The sequence below is a fragment of the Thalassophryne amazonica genome, chromosome 7 (assembly GCF_902500255.1).
Source record: "Thalassophryne amazonica chromosome 7, fThaAma1.1, whole genome shotgun sequence".
Lineage (NCBI taxonomy): Eukaryota > Metazoa > Chordata > Actinopteri > Batrachoidiformes > Batrachoididae > Thalassophryne > Thalassophryne amazonica.
Window position 1 is genome coordinate 85662412 of NC_047109.1, and position 20381 is coordinate 85682792.

At 40.5% G+C, this 20381-nt stretch overlaps 1 protein-coding gene across 1 annotated transcript in view; it reads left to right on the forward strand.

Moving 5' to 3' along the window:
- Positions 1–20381, forward strand: part of LOC117514444 (diacylglycerol O-acyltransferase 1-like) — a 58995-nt gene that overhangs the window by 21511 nt on the left and 17103 nt on the right. Inside the window, exons 6-12 of the mRNA XM_034174913.1 lie at positions 1914–2019; positions 11896–12024; positions 12444–12509; positions 12640–12743; positions 12966–13004; positions 16716–16757; positions 17020–17064. Of these exons, the coding sequence (XP_034030804.1) occupies positions 1914–2019; positions 11896–12024; positions 12444–12509; positions 12640–12743; positions 12966–13004; positions 16716–16757; positions 17020–17064 (531 nt within the window). The remainder of the gene's footprint in view (positions 1–1913; positions 2020–11895; positions 12025–12443; positions 12510–12639; positions 12744–12965; positions 13005–16715; positions 16758–17019; positions 17065–20381) is intronic.

The window sequence follows — 20381 nt, forward strand, 5'->3', positions numbered from 1 at the left end:
CTTGACGCACATGTGCAGTAGTCATAATCTGGGTCAGATGTAATGTCACCAGAAAAGTTATGCTCAAATAATACCATTTCCAGCTGGCAACGAAGCTCAAAAGTTTGGGAGCATTTTAACAAAATTAAAGAGAAAAACATGCAATGAACTTGCCTTCCATGGCAGTACAACGGCGATACAGGAGCATCTAAGAAGGAAACATGTTGTGGCTGATTCTGACAAAGCGAGACAGTTATCTCAGTAAGCTAATTGGCTAATTAACCGCTAACATTAACGTTTATAGTGAGTTACTGTAGCTGCAAACGTTAACATTAATGAGGACAATTTCATTCGCCTTAGCACACATATGTTATGTGTTTGCTGTAATGTTATAATAGCGATGTCATGTGAATAGGAAATGTGATAACGCTAATGTTTTATGACGCTACGTTGCAGTGCTAAAAAATGCATTCCTCTTCAATGGAAGATTTAGTTACCAAGTAAAAATGGAAAGAACTATCATCTTAATTGTCTTTATTTTTAGTTAGCACATATCTTAAAAACTTCAGGCTTGAAGCTAATGATGGTTATGTAAGAGCAGCTGCATGCTGGTGCAATAAGACACAATTTACATATGATCCGACTAATCGCAGAAATAATCGGTGATGAGTCAATTATCAAAATAATCGTTTCATAATCGTGTCATCTGATGGCTAATAATCATTTGATCGCTTTGGGTGAAGAGACTCTGTCTCAGATGAGTGACTGAGCTCTGATATGACGCGTGCCCAGTGGAGGCAGGGCGGACCAATTTTTAAGGGTGGACCATTCGCTCTGCGACACCGGCAACATGGCAGTGGGGAGTGTCCGGGTCACATAACTGCAAGGGGTCTATAGCTCTTATGTGGGTTGGTAAGGTTAGACTTTACTTGTGTGAAGCGCCTTGAGGCAACTTTGTTGTGATTTGGCGCTGTATAAATTAAAATAATTTGAAATTGAAAAAATATGCTACACTCTGCTTTATAAATGCAGAGTAAACAAATGTTTAAAGGGGCAGCTTTTCATATTTGCATCCAGGAATACAAACTCTTTTCATTCTTGCTACCGCCCTCACACATCCCTCCTACATTTGTGTGCTTCATCTCTTTCTCTCTTTGCTGTGAAAGCACATGAAACACCCGCACATAGTTGTAACAAAGCAAAACACGCTGGGCCTGTAATATCGAACACAGATCTGTGAACAGTATTAGTGTTATGGGATGACCCACTTGTTACTTTTCACTGCTGCTATGTGGAAATAAAGCAGTTGTTTGGGCACAGTAGTGTATTTTCCCCATTCACTGACACACATAGTCTATAACCTGGATTTGTTTGTTTATCAAGAATGAACCAGTTCAAATTAATTATTATGCACTCATAAATATACAAAAATGTTATTTACCTTAATAGAAGAAATAGCAACCAAAAATCTTCTTTTAATTTCAAAGGCTGAACAAAGAGATGCAACAATATTCATCTAGAGACAATAAAAGAAAAATGAATTAAAAAACAAAGCAAGTTGAATCTCCCACTGGGTGTCTCAGACAACTTGTACAAGTTGGTAGGAAGTTTAAATGAAACAGTAACGGATTAAATTAATGCTTCAGATGCCAGATGATGGTGTAGGTCAGTCTGATCTGAAACTGCCTTGAGTTCTGGATGGCAACCACCCATGAACAAAAGGTGGACAATCTCTGAGATTTAGCTACAGAGGACCAGATTTGGGATTAGGAATTGGATGTTTATGAAGGTTTGCCACTTTTAAATGGCCGAAAGTATTTCTGTCAGTGCTTTCAACAAACATTAAGCAAAGGAAAGGGTGCAACAAACAAAATGAGGTTGTTTGTACAGATTTAGTGTAAACATTGATGCTTTTGCTTTTACTTTCTGCACAGGGGTCTTTCAGTGAAATGGTGGGATTGCTGTTCCATTGCATTAACCTGACGGTCATACTAATCTTCCCAGCTGCAGTTGTGTTGTTCGTCCCCTCTACAACTCCAGGTAAAAGGTTTCTTCTTGGGAGAATAACATAACTAAGTCCCTTCGGCTGCTCCCTTGTTTTCACTCAGGGTCACCACAGCAATCCAGTGTGGATCTGCGTGTTGAATTGGCACAAGTTTTACGCCGGATGCCCTTTCTGACGCAACTTCACATTATATGGAGAAACCTGCAGAGGTGGGGTTTGAACCAGGAACCTTCCACACTGAAACCAAGCGCACTAACCACTTGGCCACCACCCCTGCCTTCCTGGTAGAATAACATGTCTGCTGCAAATGTATGACCCAATTTTCATGAAAGTTGGTCAGGCAATTGGGCGCAGGCCAAGAACTTTCCTCTTTTTCCCCACTTTATCAACATAGCAAAATGGGCTATTTTTCTCCATTTTTTCCCCTCAGTTTTTCATGAAATAATGCATGGACCACAACAACAAAATCTGGAATTTTATTCTCTGTAATAGAGATATGCAAAGTTGAATAATGGTGACTATCCATTGGCGAATAAAATTGTAAATTGCAGAATAGGTCATAATCCTTTTAGCTGTTTATAGTTCACAGGTTTGAAGATCAATGGGTTGGAATATATGCTGCTGTTAGTATGGATGAATGGCTGACTGTACCTTGGTGAAGGTGTACACTCTACAGAGTGCCCCACTAGTTGAGTATTTATACTGTGTTTTGGTGTGAATGGAAACTCCTGCCCTCAGTGGCGTTACTGTGTGTGTTTGCCTCCTAATGGTCTCCTCAGATTTAGTTTTGTGCCCCCCCCCCCCCCTCCCAGCCCCAAACTCAGTCATCACATGTAGTTTTATATGCACAATGTCCTGAAAAATGTGCTTCAAATATTGAACACTGTTAAAAAATAAATGGAAAAAAAAAAGTTTTATTCCACTTATCTCAAAGCAGCAACTGTCTTGGCAACCATTTGGTGCATGTTCAAAGCATCAGATTTCAAAGCTTTGGATTGCTCCATGCTGAAGTTTTTGTCTGCAGTAGCCCGATTGGGCACTTCAAAACAAACGCATTATAAAAGATATGATCACACTGTACAACTCACTCTTCAGACCACTTTGAGAGCAATCATATTTAGGCCACATTCTGCTAGTTAAAATAAACCAAACTTCATCTATCAGCCAGGCATTGTGGAGACTGCATTCCATTTTTTTCAACTTATATCCAGTGTATTTCATTTTTGAGTGATTTTAATTAGTGGCATTTATAAACCACCCATGTGTAGCAGCTGACATAAGAGGTCACACATATGGCCTTCAACGGACAATTGAGTGATTTGATCATGGAGTAAAGGAACATGTATTAGGGGTGTAAAGATTAATCAATACAAACAAAAAATAAATACATTTTTAAGTAAAAGCTATTTTAAGGACTATTTGTAGTATTATGAATGTATTGAGTATTGGTTACATTTGTACAAAAATCCACCATGAAGATGAATATGTATGTCAGTCTTATTTATTTTTGAAACGAGGTGCTACTGTTTCATGCAACAAAAGGAAGTAAAAGGGATATAATCATTGCATTATTTATTTATAATGCAAACACCGTGTTTGACGAGCAGACGCTACAGCATCAGACTAATTAATGTTATTATGTGAGACACAAAGGACTTGAGTAAACTGCTTCTTGATGCCACTGAACAGACAAAAATGTCAGTGTGGAGCTAAGCGTGTGCAAATTTACCTCACTAAATATAAATAAACATTTTATGTGGTACTGCATTTAATTATTTTATACATTTAATAATTCTATTAAATTTATTTATTTGCACATTGGCAGCTATGTTTAGGAAAAACTCCCTCAGGCATTTATGATTTCAGGAAGAAACCTTAGTCACACCAGACTCGGTGGAGTGACAATCTGCTTTGGCCATACTACCAATAACAAATGAAACATAACACAAAGAATCGTCAGTCATGCAAAGACAGAAATGTTGCAGCTAAGCAACCATGTACGTATAGGGTCTAATGGTTGCAACAAGGGATGGTTAAAAAAAACAACCAAATGATGAAGAGCAGAGTCTCAGTAAATGGAATATAACTGGTAAGTCTGTGTTCAAAGCCAGTTCAGTCATAGAAGGAACATTCTCAAGTATTCATCCATTAGATTTCCACAGTTCCCCATAGATCTCACATGTCCCAGTCCTGGAAGGATCTTGGAGGATCAGGCGGATGGATGATGGATGGATTTTTAAAACATTATAGTTAGGCTCACATTAGCTTCATCGTCCTACCTTGTTGTAATTCTGGCTGTCCCACAAAGTGCAAACAAATTGAGTGCTGAATAGTATGAAAGTTCTTTTTATTCAAGCCTATGAAGTTTATTCCCTCTCCTTATTCAGGAGTGTATGAAGGCTATTCCCTCTCTCTATTCAAGAACATTGTCTTTCAGTTTGTGAGCATGGTTTATTAATTTAATGTGTTCTGTATGTCACTGTGATACAACAGTGCTAACCACTAATCCACTGTGCTGCCTTGCATGGAATCAAATCACATTAATTCATTCCATAATGAAGAGTATTGTTCCTGAATCATATCTCACTTTGTGGCTTATTTTGAGTTGTTTTCAAGCCTTGATGTCCTCTCGCATGCTGAAAATGATAAATTAAGCAATAAGAGATTTATCAATCAGGTGGGCTGCATGCGTAACAAAAATTTTATGGAGGTAGCAGATTATGACGAAGTATTGAGCAGCTTTGCTCGCTGACTACAAATTGTATTCATCAGGTGGTGAGAAACCAGACCTGTTGTTAACAAAAATTTTCTTGAATTAATTGATGTCTGTGTTATTGAAGTAGTAATAATAATATTACTAATAACTGTTAAAAAAGAACAGTCTCATCAGTGATGTGATGTCTGACATCCATGTTCCGGTGTTGTTGGCATTTATAATACATGCGTACCACACAGAGTCCAAATGAGGCATGCCCCAGACCATCTGGACAAGTGGGCCCAGGCACAGTGAAGCGAACCCACAATAGTCAAACTAACTGGACTTTACAGGTCAAATGTGCTGAGGCTCGGTATGGATCACTTGTTGAATGCTGTGGTACCGACGATTCCTCCAATATTAATGCACCTTCTTGCTCATTTACAGTTTATTTTTATTAAGGGAAAAATGTTTTGGCGGTTCAGTGCAGGACCTCACAGTTATGCAAGTATATGTACCTGATGCTTACACATTTATGGACAAGACACTCATATTCCAAGCCAGACTTGTGATACTACTTATATTACAATTAAATTAAAAACAAATGTGTGTCAACTTCTAACACCCCTGTCACACCTTGACGATTTAGCCAGCGTATGACGACCAGTATTAAAAACACTGGCATACACTTGCGTACATATAAGTTATGAGTAAGTTTTGTATAAGTTAAGAGCATGTTGAAACACGTTGACGCATGCTGATATGCGTTGTGACACAGCGAGTTCATCGAAAAATTTTGGGCACGCACAGTATTTTCAACGCATGCCAGCGTACGACTCATATGTCTCGCATATGCAGGACATAGGTTGGAGGTAAGTTATGTGATTGTTGACACACGTTTCTTGTAAGTTACTCATAAGTCGATATACATCCATTGATGCTTTCCATTGATTGGCTGAACTGAAAGTTGCAGTCCTCGTTCAGACAAACAGTTCAGACTGTTACAGATATTAAAACCATTCACACACGGAGTAAATATAAAGTCTTAATCTTACCTATTATTTTTTTTCAGTCGGATTCATCATCACAGCCTGACGAAAACCTATTCACATAAAGCGTTCTGATTTTAGAAAACGGCATCAGAAAATACTTTAGTGCCTTATTGTGGCTGAAGAAATGTAGAATTTTAAAAGAAGTCGTTTTGTATGTTTTTCAGCCTGAACCAGAGAATGCTGGCGCTTTGTGCCACAATAAGAAAATTAGCTTATTTTAAAAGTTGTCACATCGCCTCATTTATTCATGTCAGAGTTTACCACAGGCATCATTCGACTCTTAAGCATTCTCCACGCGATGAAAATAAATCCCGTGATCCACCAAGACAAAAATAAAATAAAATCTTATAGATGTTAAGTTGCTTTGTTTGGCCTCCATGTGGAGGGGAGAGGCTTTGCAACAGTGTACGCGTGCTCGATGACATGCTTGTCAGTATTTATGTGCACTGCCTGCCAGACAAAAGGGTTCTGTCTGTAGTGGAAATGCAAACCAAGCCACACTTAACTGTTCCAACCTGTAGCATACTGACCCAGACCGCTTGGTGGAAACGGGGCTGTCGGTATACGCTGGCTAAATCGTCATGGTGTGACAGCTGCATAACTTATTTGACGCATCCAGTGTATCCAGCACATTTTTCATACGTCGGCATACGCTGGCTAAATTGTCAAGGTGTGACAGGGCCCTAAGGGGGAGTGTGTGTGTGTGTGTGTGTGTGTGTGTGTGTGTGTGTGTGTGTGTGTGTGTGTGTGTGTGTGTGTGTGTGTGTGTGTGTGTGTGTGTGTGTGTGTGTGTGTGTGTGTGTGTGTGTGTGAGAGAGAGAGAGGAGAGACACCTGAGTCATCGGAATAGTTTCCTGCTGTGGAACCAGTTTGAATATTTTGCCAGATTAAAGTACTAAGTCAGACGTATTGTACAATAAAAATCAGCAGCACTCCTCTTCATGTGCATGCATTTGAATCTGTGAATAATTAAATTTCTGGTGTATGCGAATCCTGTTGAACAAAGCTGAGATTTTCAACAGCTCAGAATTCATTGGCAGATTCCCGATTTGGCTGTGAAATTGTGAGCGGGTGAGGATTGGCTCCTGTAGTGTGTTTTTCCAACATGAGCTCCGCCTCTCTGTGTGTGTCTCTGATCACTGTAGAGCTGTCAAGCCATATTGAGCCAGCGAGGCAGATGGTTAATGTTGCAGATCTGCTGTGGTTTGATGCCAGGTGTTGCTGACCTCCACCTCACCCTGTTGGCATTACATGCAGCTTTGTGTGTGTGTGTGTGCACGTGCTATATATTTGTTGGTGTGCGCAGTCCCGCACGCTCTTTCCTATCAAACATATGGTGACTATCGATAAACCCTGCTAAGCAAACTGCTCACTTGGCCCGTGTGTTTGTGTGTGGTTTGTTGTGCAAATGTGAGTCCATGCGTGTGCGCACCATTGGCTAAATAAATTTAGTAACCTCACATCAAACTGTTTAACGGTGACAGTTTTTTCAGTGCATTGTGACCTTTTTACACATGCGTGCTGCAGTATAGTCTGCATCATTTTGACTTTAAACTGATTGCATTTTATTCTGTCTACCTCTTTCAACAAGGATGTTCCTTATTTGCCACATTAAAGTTGTTAATTGACAAGTAGGAAATTTCAGGCATCTCCCCATTATTACTTCACCAACAAAGTTGGAGGAGATTGTTTTCTCCCCTGTTTGTTTGTTTGTTTGTCTACGAGCGGGGCGCTGTAGTCTTCAAACGTGAAGTTTCCAATGCAGCTAACCACAAAATGGCAAATATAGTTAAGATGATCACATACAGGAAGTTCCCTGCACATCGCACCCATCCTCAGCTGGAACCCATATCCTTTTGGGTTCTGTTCCAGTAGGACATGACGTGTATGTGCCTAATGTTCAATAATTGATTTTGAAGTAATCTAAAAGTATTCAGATTATGTTACCTTTTTGTAATTCAATGAATTGTTACTAATTACAAAAATGCTCCTGCAGTTTGTATTCAGTAACTGATTACCTTTCAGAGTACTCTTACCCAACTCTGTATGTACTTCACATAACATCAACATTTATTTCTCACCTTTGGCCCTCCTTCTAGATTAATTTGTCACCCTTCACAAGAAAGAATTTGTTCATCTCTGCTCTGTGTATGTCTTGATTTGATGTTGCATGTATTTTGGAATTAGCTTGTTAGTTTCTTTCATTTCTAAATACTCTGTCTGGCAGTGCTTGTTTTTACCACCTGATTTTCTATGGTATCCCTAAAAGTCCAGCAGTATTTCTGTGCAGGTTTTCTGCATACTAATTTTACACCTTCATTCTGTCAAGCTTTAAACACTTAAGGGGTGAAACATTCAACGATAAACATGTTTCAAGCTGCATAAGCATGTTGGTGACATTATGCAATAGAGACCTCACGGTTAAAAAAACAAAAAACAAATTATAGCAGCTCTGTTGACACTCGACAGGCAGCTCACTGTGTCTGTAAAGCTGTGTGAAGGAGCAAGAACAAAATAAAACAAGCAGGTTGTTCACTGGATTCAACAAACACAGAGCATGGCAACGTCTCTGGGTTTGCTGAACTGAATTCTCCACAACATATCAGAATAGTGGTTAGTACTGTTGCCTCACAGCGAAGATCGTGGGGCAACATGGTGTCTAACCAGATCCTTACTCTGGATGGCATTACCCTGACCTCTAGTAATACTGTGAGAAATCTTGGGAGTCATTTTTGATCAGGATATGTCATTCAAAGCGCATATTAAACAAATATGTAGGACTGCTTTTTTGCATTTACGCAATATCTCTAAAATTAGAAAGGTCTTGTCTCAGAGTGATGCTGAAAAACTAATTCATGCATTTGTTTCCTCTAGGTTGGACTATTGTAATTCATTATTATCAGGTTGTCCTAAAAGTTCCCTAAAAAGCCTTCAGTTAATTCAAAATGCTGCAGCTAGAGTACTAACGGGGACTAGAAGGAGAGAGCATATCTCACCCATATTGGCCTCTCTTCATTGGCTTCCTGTTAATTCTAGAATAGAATTTAAAATTCTTCTTCTTACTTATAAGGTTTTGAATAATCAGGTCCCATCTTATCTTAGTTACCTCGTAGTACCATATCACCCCAATAGAGCGCTTCGCTCTCAGACTGCAGGCTTACTTGTAGTTCCTAGGGTTTGTAAGAGTAGAATGGGAGGCAGAGCCTTCAGCTTTCAGGCTCCTCTCCTGTGGAACCAGCTCCCAATTCAGATCAGGGAGACAGACACCCTCTCTACTTTTAAGATTAGGCTTAAAACTTTCCTTTTTGCTAAAGCTTATAGTTAGGGCTGGATCAGGTGACCCTGAACCATCCCTTAGTTATGCTGCTATAGACGTAGACTGCTGGGGGGTTCCCATGATGCACTGTTTCTTTCTCTTTTTGCTCTGTATGCACCACTCTGCATTTAATCATTAGTGATCGATCTCTGCTCCCCTCCACAGCATGTCTTTTTCCTGGTTCTCTCCCTCAGCCCCAACCAGTCCCAGCAGAAGACTGCCCCTCCCTGAGCCTGGTTCTGCTGGAGGTTTCTTCATGTTAAAAGGGAGTTTTTCCTTCCCACTGTAGCCAAGTGCTTGCTCACAGGGGGTCATTTTGACCGTTGGGGTTTTACATAATTATTGTATGGCCTTGCCTTACAATATAAAGCGCCTTGGGGCAACTGTTTGTCGTGATTTGGCGCTATATAAAAAAAAATTGATTGAATTGATTGATCATTTCCCACCTGGGGCCTTTCTGTGTGGAGTTTGCATGTTCTCTCCCGGTGTTTGTGCGGGGCCTTGATGAGTGCTCCGGCTTCCTCCCACATCCAAAGACATGCAGGTTAGATGGATTGGGAACTTTAAATTGACCATAGGTTAGCATGCAGGTGTGAATGTGTTTGTCTATATGTGGGCCTGTGATAGACTCGTGTCCTGTCCAGGGTGCACCCTGCCTCACGCCCTGTGGCTGCTGGAATAGGCTCTGCTCCTTCCCCCACCCCCGGTGACCTTTAGTTGGAGTAAGCGGGCACAGTAGATGGATGGATAGATACCTGAATTGGCCCATAAGATAATTTGGACATAAGAGCATATGGTGTTTGAGCAAAATGATGGGTTAAACTTTACATGTCAATAAAAGACACAGATGTCAACCTGCAAAAATTCTCTTGTGTGAATGCCTCTATGTGTCAGACTGTGTGAGCATTTGGAAATACAGATGAAGTGAGGGGAGGCGATGGTCTTGTGGTTAAACGTTGGGCTTCAGACCAGAGGATTCTCTGTTCAAAACCCAGTCAGACCAGAAAATCGCTAAGGGTACTTGGGCAAGTCCTTAATCCCCTAGTCACTCCCGGTGTGTAGTGAGCGCCTTGCATGGCAGCACCCTGATATCAGTGTGTGAGTGGGTGAGTGCATGTCAAAATTGTAAAGAACTTTCAGCTTCTGATGTAGATGGAAAAGCGCTACAAAAATGCAGTCCATTTATCATGCAGTCTGCATTTTGAAACAAATACCGGCCTACATGTTGTGCATTGCAGTGATATAGAACATGAGAGAACAGAGTACAATCCAGACAGGCCACCAGTTTGTCACAACCACAACACATCAAAACTGTCAGCATGCATGTTTGCCTCATCTGTTTTTTTTGTTTGTTTGTTTTTGTTTTTTTTTGGGGGGGGGGGGAGTGTGGGAGGATGGCCCAAACAGAACCAAAACACTTGGTAAACTTATTTCATACTCAAGACACAGTTAACCTGCTCGAATACTCTGACATGTGGAGATGAGAGCTGTAACAAATCATGATTTTCATACTGATTAGTCAAGAAAATAATTGACTGATTATTTGTCTGGTCGATAAAATGTCAAAAAGTGATGAAATGTTTCCTACAGCCAAAGATGATGCGTTCAAATATCATGTTTTGTCCACAATCCAAAGATACTCAGTTTGTTGCCAGATGGAAGTAAAGAAACTCATAAAATAAACCAGAACATATTCACATTTAAGAAGCTGAAATCATTGATTTTTTTTTTTAATGACTTAAAAAAAATTGATTATTAAAATAGTGTTAACTAATTAAAAGTTTGATTAATAATTACTTGCTGCAGTTGTAGTTGACTGCATTGTTGAGCTGGGACGATACGTATCTTCCAGTGTGATGTGTATTGTGATACATGAAGTGTTAATCGGTACATATCGCAATTATTAAGAAATGTAATTCTACAAGAATTGCAATTTGATGCATTATATTTTGATTTTAACTTGCTTTTTTTGCATCGCTGTAACCAGGGTAAGAAGGTGAATAATACACTTCCGGAGACTATCATAAGTCAAGTTTAAAACATTGCACATCACATTTTTTTTTTCCTGGGGCATCAAACTGCATATTTGGTATTTAAATAAAATGCATTGTGAAGTTCCACAGTGCATCAGGCAGGTGAGCTCATTGACATCTCGCATGAACAATTTCAATGTTCTGCTTGACAACTGGATGCAGAGTTGAGCATCTGGCTTCCCTGCTTCGGTCCAGTCAGCATTTGGCGTATGAACGGCCGACCCTCCTAACCATTTTTCATCCAGATAGACTCGAGTCATTGTTGCACTCTCTGGCTAACAGTCCTTCATGTCCATATTCATCAGCACTGAATTTGATCTCTGGGGAAATTCCCTGTGTGATCCACAATTTTTTTTTTTTCTCATTTCTGCCATAAACGGAGCTGACATTGGACACTAGATTTCCACCTTCTCTATAAACATTTGAATTTCAATTATATGTAGTTGTTACTTTAAAAATGTATTTTCTTATAATAAAAAAGTGATGATATATCAATCCCCCCCCCCTCCCCTACAACATTACTTTTTGCTGTTTAAGATCAAACTGCAAACCCTCTTCATTTGCTCTTTCACGCTCTCATCCATATCATCGTCTTTGCTCTCCATCCTTTCCCCACCTATCCCTTCATCCTCCATCTCAAGCATCCCTTCTCCCATTCACAGGTTTCATCCATCCTTTCTGTACCACTTCTCCTTTCTTCCTTACTTCATTCTTCCCTCCTCCCTCTTTCCGGCAATGCTTCTTCAAAACAGAGCCCCTTATTTCTCTGCAGTGCATCACTTTTACTGTATCGCCCATCTCCGTCTCTCTCACAGTTGGTGGTGCGTGCGTCCTTGGCTCTTACACTGTGCTCTTCCTCAAGCTTTACTCCTATAAGGACGTCAACATGTGGTGCAGGGAGATGAGTGCCATCAAGGCCAAAAAACTGTCCCGCTCTCTGTCCTGTAAGTGACTTGTACACACACATGCACTTGAGAAGGTTCTCACACGGAGAAGCATGTGGATGCCTGCTTGAGCCCTTTCATTCTTTTTATTTAATGTGTCATTTGTATGTAGATGGATGTGCAACTTAAAAAAAAAAAAAAAAATCATCCATTGGTCAACTTATTTTGGCCACCAGTGCAGATCATGCCAATTGTTTATATTGTTACAGTGCCATCTGCTGGCAGACACGTTACACTGCAGTTCTTTAATAAAACTGGAGGATAGATATAAGCTAGATATAGGATAGATATAGGACAGTATAAGCTATAATGACGCTACTTTTTTGATAATATAATAACTTCTGTTGGTAATGTAGAACTGCCTTTATGCAGATGTCACATCTCTGTGTTTGAGCATTAATTATGAATTTGTGCCACAGGCCCCTCTGCACACCACTTAAACAGAGTCGATCAAGTCTGTTACCCTGGCAACCTCACCCTCAAAGGTGATCAAATGCAACGTTTCCTTGTGCCAATTTTGTCTTATGCATCTGACGGCATGTTATTGTTGTGTTTGTTTGTGTGTTTGTTTGTTTATTTATTTGATTTAAATGTCACATTGACTTCCCTCTATAGACATGTACTACTTTGTCTTTGCTCCAACTCTGTGCTATGAGCTCAACTTCCCTCGATCTGCAAGGATCCGCATGAGTTTCCTGCTGAAGAGGCTGTTTGAGATGGTAATGAAACATTTTGCATCAATAATTGTCAGTACAAAATAAATTTTAACGTGCAATTAAATCCTCACATTAAATCCCAGATTTAACTTCACATCTCCACAGGTTTAGATCCAAGAGTGTTTCAAATTATAACTGAGTGTGATTTGTTCTGATAACTGACACTTTATAGTTGTGAAATAATGTTTCTTACTTGCACGCACGTGTATATGTTTTTGTTTCCAGCTGTTCTTGATCCAGCTGTTAACTGGTCTCACTCAGCAGGTACAGTCCTCCAATCACCACTGACTTTATGTATGATTACAATTCTAATGAAGTTGGGACGTTGTAAATGAATGCACATTGGTAAATAAATACAAATAAAAACAGAGTACAATGATTTGCAAATCATCTTCAACCTATATTCAATTGAATACACCACAAAGACTAGATATTTAATGTTCAAACTGATAAACGTTATTGTTTTTGTGCAAATATTTGCTCATTTAGAAATGGAAGCCTGCAACACATATCTTGTCTTTGTGGTGTATTCAGTTGATTATAGGTTGAAGAGGATTTGCAAACCATTGTCTTATGTTTTTTATTTACATTTCACACAATGTCCCAACTTCAGGTTACATCATGTGGAATCGTTATAGATTGTGTTTCTATGTATTTTGAAAATGATGGCATGACGTTGTACTCTCCCCATCTGCTTCGACCATGTTTTCAAAAACAAAAATCGCAAAAATTAGTCTTTTGGAAAATTGCATGGAAATGTTTCCAGTGGGATTCTTCCATTTGTCTCTCAGTTAGCAGGAGCACTTCTTTGAGTGGTGTAATGGTGGTGGAGTAAGTAGGCTCATCAATCAATCAATTTTTTTATATAGCGCCAAATCACAACAAACAGTTGCCCCAAGGCGCTTTATATTGTAAGGCAAGGCCATACAATAATTATGTAAAACCCCAACGGTCAAAACGACCCCCTGTGAGCAAGCACTTGGCTACAGTGGGAAGGAAAAACTCCCTTTTAACAGGAAGAAACCTCCAGCAGAACCAGGCTCAGGGAGGGGCAGTCTTCTGCTGGGACTGGTTGGGGCTGAGGGAGAGAACCAGGAAAAAGACATGCTGTGGAGGGGAGCAGAGATCGATCACTAATGATTAAATGCAGAGTGGTGCATACAGAGCAAAAAGAGAAAGAAACAGTGCATCATGGGAACCCCCCAGCAGTCTACGTCTATAGCAGCATAACTAAGGGATGGTTCAGGGTCACCTGATCCAGCCCTAACTATAAGCTTTAGCAAAAAGGAAAGTTTTAAGCCTAATCTTAAAAGTAGAGAGGGTGTCTGTCTCCCTGATCTGAATTGGGAGCTGGTTCCACAGGAGAGGAGCCTGAAAGCTGAAGGCTCTGCCTCCCATTCTACTCTTACAAACCCTAGGAACTACAAGTAAGCCTGCAGTCTGAGAGCGAAGCGCTCTATTGGGGTGATATGGTACTACGAGGTCCCTAAGATAAGATGGGACCTGATTATTCAGAACCTTATAAGTAAGAAGAAGAATTTTAAATTCTATTCTAGAATTAACAGGAAGCCAATGAACCCCTCTCGTCGTTGTTTCATTGCGAGGAAATGGCGGAATGATTTGGGCTTTTTTTCCATCAGAATTTTTTCAGAAACTGTTAGAGACTGGCAACTGGAAACCATTTGAAAAATGTATCTGGCTTTCGGTGAAAATTTTACGGGCTTCACAGAGAATAAGGAGTGTTACTACAGCTTTAAGGATGGCCCACAATGGCACACGGCACGCCGCGCTCCGAGCCACCATCGAGAAGCAGAAACCACCACATCATTTCTAAACAGATGGCTGTGTGGAGCTGGGACCGTCGTGTGCAATTTCTCTGGTTATCACAAGAGCTGGACATCAGCCATTTTCCGGCAGATTTCACTTTTAACAAGAGATTTTGTCATGAAAAGCCGCGCGGAGGCGGTGGAGCAGTGCTCACTCAAAGCCTGCCCACAGGCGAATGACGCAACCGACAGGCGTGGAAAAACTCACACATGCGCACGAAGGTTCAAGCTTGGCTGACGTAAAAACATATGAATCAAATCCATATAGTTTTTGAAAAAAATAAAAAGGTCCATTACTTTTCTAACAGACCTCGTATATCTCATTATAGACACTCAATAAGTGAAGTTTTGTGTGGATCCAGATCTGATCATTTAAAATTTGGATAGGGTAGAGCAGCCTGTCCCAACACTGTGGCCCACTTTGAAATCTGCGCATGTTCTGCGTCCCACCCAAACTTTTAATCACAGTTTTGATCAACACACCAGATTAAAGCCGGTGATCCAACACAATCATGCCTTTTCAACATAACGTAGTGCCTCATCAATGTGATGCAGGAGCTTACTGTCAAAGAACTACACAATACAGTACACACATAAGAGTGTACACCTTTACCTGTGCAGCAAAGTGAAGGGTTAAGGCCAACCTGGAGCTCACCCAGCAAAGTGAAGGGTTAACCCTAACCTGCAGCTCACCCTGTGAAGTGAAGGTTTAACGCTAATGTGCAGCTCACCCTGTGAATTAAAGGGTTAAATGCCAACGTGCATCTCATCCTGCGAAGTGAAGGGTTAACGCCAACGTGCAGCTCACCCTGTGAAGTGAAGGGTTAACGCCAACGTGCAGCTCACCCTGTGAAGTGAAGGGTTAACGCCAACGTGCAGCTCACCCTGTGAAGTGAAAGGTTAACGCTAACCTGCAGCTCACCCTGCGAAGTGAAGGGTTAAATGCCAACCTGCAGCTCACCCTGCGAAGTGAAGGGTTAACGCCAACCTGCAGCTCACCCTGCGAAGTGAAGGGTTAACGCCAACGTGCAGCTCACTCTGCGAAGTGAAGGGTTAACGCCAACGTGCAGCTTACTCTGCGAAGTGAAGGGTTAACGCCAACGTGCAGCTCACTCTGTGAAGTGAAGGGTTAACGCCAACCTGCAGCTCACTCTTTGAAGTGAAGGGTTAACGCCAACCTGCAGCTCACTCTATGAAGTGAATCGTTAACGCCAACCTGCAGCTCACTCTATGAAGTGAATCGTTAACGCCAACCTGCAGCTCACTCTATGAAGTGAATCGTTAACGCCATCCTGCAGCTCACCCTGCGAAATGAAGGGTTAACCCCAATGCGCAGCTCCACCTCACACAAACTCTATTTAAATTCATGATCTAACCGTCTCAGGCTCAAATTAATTTTTAGTAACAGGAAAAATCAGATATTTAACTGTTGCAAATCTTCAGTGCCTACATACCACCCACCCTCAATTCAGCAGGCATATGAACTGTGGATTAATTGTAAAGTTGATGTGATAATGTGACAGATTCATTTTCATGGCAGATTGTTATTCCAGTAGTAACTTCAGAGTTTTCAGAGTGGTGCACCTGTGAAGACAGTTATTGTTACGACAGCATTGTTACAACAGTGATCTGATCTGATTTGTGGGTTTTGTCATCCGTTACACATCTCATTTCCACATATATCACATTAAAGTTGGTCAGATAAAATAATAATAAAAGTCATAGGAAGTCCCTGGCTAAATTTTATTGCTTCTGATTACATTCTAACACTAATCCTAATCATTTTGAGTAATTTAAAACTTTATTACAAAATTGAAAATGAAAGACATTTTTATTTATTTTTAATAATCTCCTGTGGCCCATCAAGAGTTTGCAGCTCACAGATTGGAAATCACAGATGTAGATTTAAATTGGAATAATGTTCATAATCCCAGTGTAGAATTTAAGACTGTTTGGCCTTGTTTGTACTGGACATGTTTTGTTTTTCACTTACTAAAGCCAAAAGAAAATTATAATAATAATTCCTTTCCTGTGTGATTGTACTGAAGGTTTTGTGATTTCAGGTCATTAAACCTATAGCTATCTCACTATTATTTAGTTTTATGTGTGTAAAAAGTGTCATTTGGCTCTTTCTTCTTTTTTTTCTCAGTGGATGATACCCATCATTCAAAGCTCCATGAAACCATTAGAGGTAAGGAAACCAAGATGACAGTGGTGCTCATTAAATACCATTAGGGCTTGTTGCAAAAGGACAACCAGTCTTTTTATGGAGGCTGTTTGCTTTTAGTAGAGATGTAGGTGGGTGAGTTGTTTTCATATTTTTGTTACTGTCCCCTTTTTCTTTTGTTTTCAGTGTAAAGCATACCGAGATAAGTTTTTAGAAAGTGTGCTACACAGAACAAACTGATCTTTCTGTACCTGGTTTGTGAAATTGTTTGTCTCCTCTTATGTAGGACATGGATCTGTTCAGAATGACTGAAAGGCTTCTGCGATTAGCTGTGAGTAAAAGCATGGGAAGGGTTTTGGGTTTGTACGTATGCCTGTACAGTGTTGCATTAACTCTGTGACAACAACCTTGCATTATATCATCATTTGAATATAAGCAGTATTAGCTTTTGTCACCACCAGGATGCTGTGACTAGAAATAAGGCTTCAGATGTAACTTGACTGCTTGTCTTTATTTTATGATTTTGTGTGTGTGTGTGTGTGTGTGTGTGTGTGTGTGTGTGTGTGTGTGTGTGTGTGTGTGTGTGTGTGTTAAAATATGCCAATGTAGCCCAAAATATGAAGTTCACAAGTCCTCACCTACACGAGAGTACTTCAGAAACATCTTGGCCTCACCCAGAAAACGTCACAGGGGTCAGGTTGTTCTTGCATTATTTATTGAACATAGTCTCCCTTAACGTCAGTTAAGGGAGACAGTTAACACCTCTGTTTTGGAGTACCAGAGGACATGCCCAGCTCTCCACAATTTCTCTTATACTCACTCGACTGGTAAGCACTGAAAGCCGAGATAGGCATGTCCCAACTTGTCCTTTAACACTCCGAAACGGAGGTGTTCCTTTGTCTCGCTTCATCAGCGAATCAGTCGTGACGCGCGAAGCCTCCGTGCGGTTTTCCATGACAAAATCTCTTGTTAAAAGTGAAATCTGCTGAAAAATGGCTGATGTCCAGCACTTGTGATAACCAGAGAAATTGCACACGACGGTCCCGGCTCCACACAGCGATCCGTTTAGAAATGATGTGGTGGTTTCTGCCTCTCGATGGCCGCTTGGAGCGCAGTGCGCCGTGCGCCATTGTGGGCCGTCCTTAAAGCTGTAGTAACACTCCTTATTCTCTGTGAAACCTGTAAAATTTTCACCGAAAGCCAGATAAATTTTTTTGAATGGTTTCCAGCTGCCTGTCTCTAACAGTTTCTGAAAAAATTCTGATGGAAAAAAAGCCCAAATCATTCCGCCATTTCCTCGCAATGAAACGACGACGAGAGGGCTAGACCAGTGCTCACTCAAAGCCTGCCCACAGGCGAATGACGCAACCGACAGGCGTCGAAAAACTCACGCATGCGCACGAAGGTTCAAGCTTGGCTGACGTAAAAACATATGAATCAAATCCATATATTTTTTGCATAAAATAAAAAGGTCGGATACTTTTCTCACAGACCTCATAGATGGCAATTGGAATGAAGACATGATATCAGCATGACGTACGTTGCTTGAACAAAATTATCCAAGATGGCAGAATACACACCAAAACAGTCATTTGTGTCATGTTTTTTTTTCTCACAGAAATAAACACATCTAAATGTAAAAATTCTGTTTTTGTAACCAGATAATAGGTTTGAAGTGATTTACAAGACATCTTACAAAGATGTTAGCATGCTAATTAGTGATAGAAGAATTTAACCCTGAAACACTTAAATTAATTGAACTCTGGTTCTATTATGGTGCAGTTGCACTCTGAGATTAGTCTGGCATTTGCCAACGGAGAGTGAAAAGTTGTTTAGCATTGATCAATGCCATGGTACGCCAGACTCTTCAGAAGCTAAGTGGACGTTAGTCGGGCAAATGCTGATGTTCGTTGTGGTCCTGGAAACATTTTCAGCATACTACAAATCTTCGATGTTCATGCTGAAATGCCAGCAAAAAAAGATTTTTTTTACTGCTATGACACTTTCGCTAGTACACAGTTACCGCTACATTTCCCTCCACTGGCCAATGTCAGAGGCTTGACTGGACACATGACCTCCAGTGGATCCCTTTGGCATGAAGAAATGTGAAGGAATGTGTAGAATCTGTCTCGAGAACAAGGTAGTAGCAAGTGATGCAATCACAGTTACATCAACCAGTTATATCAATATTTGAGACATCGCATACAACCCCAATTCCAATGAAGTTGGGACATTGTGTGAAATGTAAATAAATGAAATAATACAATGATTTGCAAATCCTCTTCAACCTATGTTCAATTGACTACACCACAAAGACAAGATATTTAATGTTCAAACTGATACTTTTTTGTTTTTGTGCAAATTTTTCAATTTTCAATTTATTTTCATTTATATAGCTCCAAATCACAACAGAGTTGCCTCAAAGCGCTTAACACAGGTAAGGTCTAACCTTACCAACCTCCAGAGCAACAGTGGTAAGGAAAAACTCCCTCTGAGGAAGAAACCTCAAGCAGACCAGACTCAAAGGGGTGACCCTCATAAATTACAGAACAATTCACAGAACAATTCACGGACGAATATACAAGGAATGCTATTGGCGCACAGGACAGGAGGCTCGCCAACACGAATACAACTCCCATCTCTGGATGGAGCTGCACCTTAAACAGAGAGAAAAAACAGAATCAGGCATCAGAAACACAAAAAAATACTGTTTAATTTGCCAGCATTAAACAGCAAGAAAAACAGAGAAATACTAAGGCGATCGCCGGCCATGAGCCCTAAACATCACTAAAAGACCCAGAATTTAAGTAAAGTTGAGGCCGCAGCCTACTCCAATTACTAATAAATTAATTAAAAGAGTAAAAAGCGTAAAACAAAACTGTACCAGTATGCTAGCCATATGAAAGGGAAAATAAGTGCATCTTAAGTCTGTACTTGAAAGTCTCCACAGAATCTGACTGTTTTATTGACGCAGGAAGATCATTCCACAGAACAGGGGCACAATAAGAGAAAGCTCTGTGACCCGCAGACTTCTTATTCACCTTAGGGACACAAAGTAGTCCTACACCCTGAGAACGTAAAGCCCGGGCCGGTACGTAAGGTTTAATTAGGTCAGCTAGGTAGGGAGGTGCCAATCCATGAATCATTTTATAGGTTAGTAGCAGAAGCTTAAAATCTGATCTCACTGGGACAGGAAGCCAGTGAAGGGATGCTAAAATGGGTGTAATGTGGTCGAACTTTCTGCTTCGTGTCAAAAGTCTGGCTGCAGCATTTTGAACCAGTTGGAGACCCTTAATGCGAGACTGCGGTAAACCAGAAAATAGAACATTGCAGTAGACCAATCTAGAAGAGATAAATGCATGGATCAGGGTCTCAGCATCAGCCATAGACAGGATGGGATGAATCTTCGCTATATTTTGCAGGTGGAAGAAAGCAGTCCTAGTAATATTTCTAATGTGGAGGCCAAAGGACAATGAAGGATCAAAAATTACCCCAAGGTTCCTCACTTTGTCAGTGTGATGTATGACACACGAGCCGAGGCTGAGCGTTAACTGGTCAAATTGATGCTGAAGTCTCACTGGACCAACAACCATCATTTCAGTCTTATCAGAGTTTAAAAGTAGGAAGTTTCTAGACATCCAACTTCTC